Source organism: Orycteropus afer, unplaced genomic scaffold (assembly GCF_000298275.1).
Source record: "Orycteropus afer afer isolate SDZICR_OR568_19922 unplaced genomic scaffold, OryAfe1.0 scaffold00007, whole genome shotgun sequence".
Taxonomy (NCBI): Eukaryota; Metazoa; Chordata; class Mammalia; order Tubulidentata; family Orycteropodidae; genus Orycteropus; species Orycteropus afer.
In genome coordinates, this window is record NW_006921594.1 from 19,219,182 (window position 1) to 19,226,868 (window position 7,687).

General features: G+C 36.1%; 1 protein-coding gene across 1 annotated transcript in view; it reads left to right on the forward strand.

Annotated features, from left to right (window-relative positions):
• The window catches only part of PHTF2 (putative homeodomain transcription factor 2), a 115,368-nt gene that overhangs the window by 46,582 nt on the left and 61,099 nt on the right, over positions 1 to 7,687 (forward strand). The window contains exons 6-7 of the mRNA XM_007944747.2: positions 4,755 to 4,920; positions 5,834 to 5,998. Coding sequence (XP_007942938.1) covers positions 4,755 to 4,920; positions 5,834 to 5,998 — 331 coding nt within the window. The remainder of the gene's footprint in view (positions 1 to 4,754; positions 4,921 to 5,833; positions 5,999 to 7,687) is intronic.

The following is a 7,687-nucleotide window of genomic DNA, read 5'->3' on the forward strand; positions in this document are numbered from 1 at the left end:
TTTTTCCCCATAAACTTCAATTAGTTACATATTTTACCCATATGTATTTTTTCATTGCGCTTAACACAGTATTTTAATAGTTTTTTTTCTGTGTGTGACTCTTTTCCTATAAACCAAAGAGTAAGATTAGGGGACAGGGATGTCTCATATTTCTTTTTATCCTTAATGCCTAACACCTACCGCTAAATCATAAGTATTAATAAGCCTAAAAAGTGAACTTTAGATATTTTATGTACCTGATGGTTCCCCCTAGAGTTCTGCTTTGCTGGTATGTGACATCTGTTCTTCGAGCCACATGGGCCCTATAAATAATGTTCTGTCTTGGTTGAACTTTGTCAGTAATTTCTTACAAAAACTCCAGTAGTATAGTTTAGTTTGTCAGACTTCACTAAATGACCAAAAAACATAAGTAAGCTTTACATATCTTCTAAACCTTCATTTGAGGTGAGAACAAAAGAGAGGAATTAATACCAGAACCATGGAAGAGGAGGTGCCTCAGGAGCTGAGGCTGTAGAGGGACCATGACCACTGTGAGAAACATAGCCAGAAGAGGGAAGGAAAAAGAGAGTGAAAGAAAGTGGCTTCCTCTCTCTCTGTCTCTCTCTCTCTCTCTCTCTGTCTCTCTCTGTCTCTCTCTCTCTCTCTCTCTCTCTCTCTCTCTCAATGCCACCTCTTGGCAGAATTTAACAACTTTCTATTACGATGCAGAAAATAGAGTGTGTAGTCTCCCAGCCCTCACATTACAGAGTAGGGTTGTCATAGGATTTAGACAGAACAGATAAATAACAACCACATACTAATTGTATAAAATCTGAAGTTCTTTTAAGGTATTCTCCTTTGTGCCTGAAACACTAAACCTCTTCTGTAACATTTGTCCTCCTCACTCCTTTTAAACATAGTTAGATTAATGATAGCTAATAAAAGTTTCATTTACCAGTGTGAAGTACATATTTATTATGTGTGAGGAGCTTTTCTAAGCATTTCACTTATATTACCTCCTTTAAACGCTAAAATACCTATATAATGTTTCATACAAAAGATAAACCAAGGTTCAAAATAATTAAGAACTTGACAAAGGCCACATTGGAATTCATGTTAAAAACAACTATACTTTTCCAAAATCCCAGAGTCTGTTACGAGAGAATTATAGAATTATGTCAAATTTCAGAGAAATTTATAAAAATGATTGACATTCAAAAAATTTAAATCTTTTTTTCTTTTTAAAGAATTTTATTACTCAGGAAAATATAAAGCTGAAGTTTGTTTTCATGATACACTTTAAGCCTGTTAGGAGATTAAGTGGTGTTTTGAGCTTAACTCTTGCTTGACTAGACCAGGACTCTTTAAATTGTAAGTAGCAGAAACCAAAGCATTTGCAAAAAAGTTTTTAAAAAATACAAGAAACTGGATCAAATAGTACAGTAAACCAGGATTTCTGTATGTCTCAATTTGTCTGGGACTGTCCTAGTTTACTTGTGTTGGCCTAGGGCTTTTATTAATAGCTCCATTTCACTTTCAGTAGTGTTTTAGTTTAGATGACAAATTATATAGTTCCCCTAAATGCCTGTCTACCCATATCATTGGATTGTTGTTGTTGTTGTTGTTATGTGCCATCGAGTCGGACCCGACTCATAGCGACCCCTCCTTGGGTTTCCGAGGCAGTATCACTACAGAAGTAGATTGCCCCATCTTCCTTCCGGTATCATTGGATTAGCAGTTACTAATATTAACAATTCGTTATTAATGATAAGTTATTAATAATAAGTATGGATTACATCTCAACATAAAATGAAAATCCTCACAACTGGACAAATAAGCAGTATCACAATAAATGGAGAAAAGAGTGAAATTGTCAAAGATTTCATGTTACTTGGTTCCATAATCAACACCAATGGAAGCAGCAGTCAAGAAATCAGATGATTTAGGAGTTGAACATTGCCCCAAGGCAGGTACGCTCCTTGGAGAGAACAGTCAAGGAGAAAGAAGGGCTGCTTATGCACAGGGAGACAGCTCAGCAGGCAGGAGGGCATGGAGGGATGGACACAGGGAAGAGGTCATTATCAGGAGGAAGTGGGAGGGGAGCTGTTGCATTGTGGTAAATTGTGGTCAGTGTCATGCGACAAAGTGTGTGTGAACTGCTGTATGGAAAGTGAATTTGCTCTATAAATTTTCATCCAAATCAAAATTAAAAAGAAAATCAGATGACTTATTGCACTGGGCAAATCTGCTGCAAAAGACCTCTTTAAAGTGCTGAAGATCAAAGATGTCCCCTTAAAGACTAAGGTGTGCCTGACTTAAGCCATGATATTTTCATTTGCCTCATATGCATGTGAAAGCTGGACAGTGAATAAGGAAGACCAAAGAAGAATTGATGCTTTTGAGTTGTGGTGTTGGCAAAGAATACTGTTAAGTGCCATGGACTGCCAGGAAAATGAACAAATCTGTCCTGGAGGAAGTGCAGTTGGAATGCTCCTTGGAAGCAAGAATGGTTAGACTTTGTCTCACCTACTTTGGTCATGTTTTCAGAAGGGACCATTCCCTGGAGAAGGATATCATGCTTGATAAAGTGGAGGCTCAACAAAAAAGGGAAGGCCCTCAACGAGATGGATTGACACAGCAGCTGCAACGATGAGCTCAGGTATAGCAAGGATTGTGAGGCTGACACAGGACCGGACAGTGTTTCGTTCTGTTGTACATGGGGTCTCTGTGAATTGGAGCCAACTGGACAGCACCTAACAACAACAACATTTTGACAAATTTGCTTAATCTATTTTGTTAAAATAAATTATATATATTATGACATTTAACCCTTGAATATGTAAGTAAATATATCTTCAAAACATGTATATTACATAAACAAACAAACAAAAGAAACCCACTGCCATCAAGTAGATTCTGACACAAAGTGACCCTATAAGACAGGATAGAACTTCACTGCAGGGTTTCCAAGGCTGTAAATCTTCAGGGAAGCAGACTACCTCATCTTCCATCCACTGAGTGGCTGATGGTTTCAAACAGCCAACCTTTTGGTTAGCTGCCAGATGCTTTAACCACTCCGCCATGAGAGCTCCTTGCACATTATATATTACAATTGTCACACCTAACGAACGGTAATCCTTATCAAATTATCTGTTTCAAAACAATTAGGTGCTGGACTCAAACATGGCTGGAGCTGAAGGTTCAGAAGATATCTTCACCTTCCATATGCTTGACTCAATTTTCCCTGGCTGATTGCATCCTAGATAGGTTCCTTCTGGGTCTTGGGTTAAGTGGCCCCTGACAATTTCATTTTTCCACTGTCCTTAGTGTTTGCAATCTGGGAGAAAGGCCTTCTTCAAACATCTGTATCAGTCCTTGAACAGGATTGATTGACCCTGTTTAGGAAATATCCATTCTTTTCTTAACGATTATACCCAAAGTTATTAAGACCGTAACAAGTTTGATTACATATCCATCGCCGAGGTTGGAGAGTTGAGATAATTTGATGAACAGATAAAGGAGGCAGCTCCCAAAAAGTAAAGAGAGTTTATGTCCAGAGAGTGTAAGTGATGCTGAGCAGGCAGAAACAAGATTTCCCCTTCATGTGTTAATCTTAAACATATTAATGTATGCTTAGTGGTTTCCCTAGGAGCTATGGTGGCGTAGTGCCTAAGGCCAGAAGGCTTCTAATCAGAAGGCTGGCGCTTCAAACCCACCAGCCACTCCTCAGAAGGAAGACTGGGCACTCTACTTCCGTAGAGATACCGCCTCAGAAACCCAAGGAGAGGTCACTATTAGTCGAATTGACTCAACAGCAGTGAGTTTGGTGGGGTTTTGTTTTGTTTTCAGTGGTTTCCCTGCAGAATATGCCTAAATAGATAAATTTGCACTTTCAAGTAGATAAATTTCTATCAATAAGAATTTCTTTATAGCCTCATACATGTGTCATAGCCAAACCCCAATTGCCATGGACTTGATCTCCAACTCATGTCAGTCTTACGTGTTTAAGAGTGGAACTGTGCTCTGTGCTGTTTTTAATGCTGGTTTGGAAATAGATCACCAGGACTGTTTTTTGAGGTGCCTCTGGATGGACTCACACTTCCAGTTAGTAGCCACTTGTGTTTAACCATTTATACAACCCAGGGACTCCACACTTAATCACTTAAAAAAAAAAAAAAAAAGTCGCCAGTCAGTTCAGACTCATGGCAACCCCACATGGTTCAGAGTAGAACGTGCTCCGTAGAGTTTTCAGTGACTGTAATCTTAACGCTAACAGCAACAATCTTACAGAAGTAGATCTCCATACCTTTCTTCTGTGGTGCCACTGGGTGGATTTCAACCATCAACCTTTTTGGTTAGTGGTCAGGTGTACACTGTTTGTACTATCCAGGGATCTACATTTACCATAGGACTTCCTCATTTGTAAGACTAAGAAATAGTGTACTTGAGATTAGTGTGGTTCTTTTGATAGTCTGTGATTTTACCAAAAATGCCCTTAGATTCATAGGCATCTAATTGTGGTTACAGTGTTGAGATGTGTACTTTTGAGATTATGTTGGATGTTTTCTTCTTCTAAGAACTTATTACCAAAGAGCATAGTCACTGTGGGGCAAATCATAAAAGTAGTCTGAAAGAGCTTGTCTGTAGTAACATTTTTAAGCTCATTTAAATTTAGAAAAATAATCTAGTAAGATGCAGTGTAAAAACAATTTTAAAAGTTCAAATAACTGACTGTCACATCTATAATTAAACCTATTTTCTTTCCCTTTTTGTAGTTGCAGCAATAGTGTTATTCTATTCCGCTTCTAGCCCACATAGCATACCTCTGACAGAAGTGATTGGGCCGATATGGCTGATGCTGCTCCTGGGAACTGTGCACTGCCAGATTGTTTCAACAAGAACACCCAAACCTCCTCTGAGTATGGGAGGTAAAAGAAGAAGGTACTGTCTGTGTAAAAGTGATCTTTTTGTAGATTTCCATAATTTGAATCCAGTATTGTTCCTGTCTCTTTTATTATAGGATAATATCTTACAAAGTTACTTTTTCAAAGTAAAAGCACTGAGCTCCAGAATCAAGTATCAGTGAACAACATGCCTGTTACTTACTTATTTATTTTTCCCTGGAGCTCATTTCTAGTAACCTTGTAACAATGTAGGAAATATGTCTTAGCTGGAGTTGCTAATAGTGCCCACTACTTGCAAAATCTTGGATTTTTAAGATGCTTTAGGAAAAACAGCCAAAAAGAAATCTCAGCTAAAGTTTATTTATTTACTAAATGCTGTTTGATGTTGTAATAGTGTTCTTTGATTAACCAAATATAGTAAGTCTCATGGACCTCTTAGCACAATGGAGTTCTGTTTCTAAGGGTCTTTTGGAGCATTTTGAATATTACTATTAAGAGATTGTGACTTTCACAGTTTTTAAGGGTTGAGATTTTGGCATATAAACCTGTCTCATTTTAACAAGATAATACCTATGTTAGATAAAGAGCATTGCTGATCAATTAGATTATATAATTCTCTAATCTAAGTTTTCTTCTCTCTTCATCTGCAGATAAGTGGCACTCAAATAGGGAAGAAATGCTTTTGTAAATATCTGTCCCATGCAGTCCTTACAACTAATGTCCACTGACCTGTCAGTATGAACAAGAAACAATAGCTTAATGTTTATAAATTTGAATTTGTTTTGAATATGCACCATGATATTTGGATTAAATTTTATCTAGTAAATCTGAGTTTTATTATGCATTAAAGTTCCTGTGTTTATGTTTACCATGATTTTGGATGCACTACAGAGAAATTGGTTGGTAAAATTTTAAAGCTACTTTCTACTCTTAATCTCTTCTTGATGAAGGAAATTAAGAAAAGCAGCCCATTTGGAAGTACACAGGGAAGGAGATGGTTCTAGTACCACAGATAACACACAGGAAGAAGCAGTTCAGAGCCACAGTATAAGCACCTCGTACAGCGTTGGCACTGTCTTCAGAGATCTCTGGCATGCTGCTTTCTTTTTATCAGGGTTTGTATTTGTTTAAGGCTTTATTTGGTATAGAGATGCATTATCCCTTTTCTGGTATTTCATTCTCAGTTAATGAATGTTCATGACTTTAAATATGATGACCTCATTATGAATTTTGTTTTGATCAATTATAATGCTACACATAATGGAAAAACAGGCCACAAAGTTTACTTTGTGATATATGTAAATAAATCTATATGAGAATGAATATATGTCATTAAAATATATTTAGTTAAAATTACTTGATACTGGTTTCTTTCACGATTTCTCTAATACTAGATAGCTTTTGTTAATTGATTATTTATGTCAGCATTATAGGTCAAATTGGCTTCATTAGTATATAACATGAGCTGTATGAAAATTTTTCTTCTAAGTGCCTGCCTCAATTATCCAAAATAAAGCATTATTAAATTAAGTTATTTAAAAGAATAAATTATATATAGTGATATGAAATTCTTCTATTATGGATTGGACTTTTTGTATAGTTAGTACTGTCAAGGATGATGTAGCAAATAGGGAAATGTATTTGTAGGAAACTTCAGAAATAAGCTAAACCAACTCAGTCTTGTTGATTATTTTTTTAAGTAATTCAAAACATTTAATTGTTGTATTGTTAGGTTACATATAGTTTATATACCATAGTATATTTTTAAAATGTTAAAAAGCTGTGATCAAAATACTGAGCATAACTGATGAAAGTTGTTAAATTTTTAAAAATCAAAGGAAAAGGGATACTGCAGATAACTATTTTCTGTCACTTTTGTTAACGTCTCTACTCATAGCATTTTTTCCCATCAATTTGTGGTTGTGCTCTTATGATAAAGTTTATCATGCATTATAAAAAATGCAGTTATATCTTGGGCATGTTTTCATTGATTGTAACATTTGGGAAAGTTTTCTGAAATCTTAATAGTTGGCAATATCATGGCACTGATTAAATAGATTCTAACCACTTACTCTTTCTCCAGTGAAAAGTGTAACTTTTATTTCATGTGTATTTTAATCTTGGATTTGATTCTGCCTTTACCTCTCCCTTCTTTCATCATTTTTCAGATTAGCTCTTCTTTCTAACAGTAGGGTGTGACATTTTTCTTATTACAAAATAAGCATCTTAAACATTCCTCCAGACTTTTGGATAACTGGTTATAAACAGCATAGTGGGTATGTTTTCCTTTCTGGCAGCTATTTAGTATTGGTTGTCCAAAATTGATACTGTATCATGCAGTATTCAAAATCCATCTAATCTGTAGATGAGTGCCTATGGCAGTCTATCATGTTTCTCTATTCAATTAAGATGTGGACTTCAATTTTCCTCCCTTTCGTGTAGCATAACCATGACCAGCAGTCATTGACATTATGGTGACTAATCTTAAATTTTTTGGAGGAGTCAGCTGCAGGGATCCAGCTTATTTCTGAAGTTTCCTACAAATACATTTCCCTATTTGCTACATCATCCTTGACAGTACTAACTATACAAAAAGTCCAATCCATAATAGAAGAATTTCATATCACTATATATAATTTATTCTTTTAAATAACTTAATTTAATAATGCTTTATTTTGGATAATTGAGGCAGGCACTTAGAAGAAAAATTTTCATACAGCTCTTGTTATACACTAACAAGCAACAAGGTGGGAAAGCAGGGGAAAGGGCAGAAAATGGCCACAGGGACCGGGACAGAGTGAGGA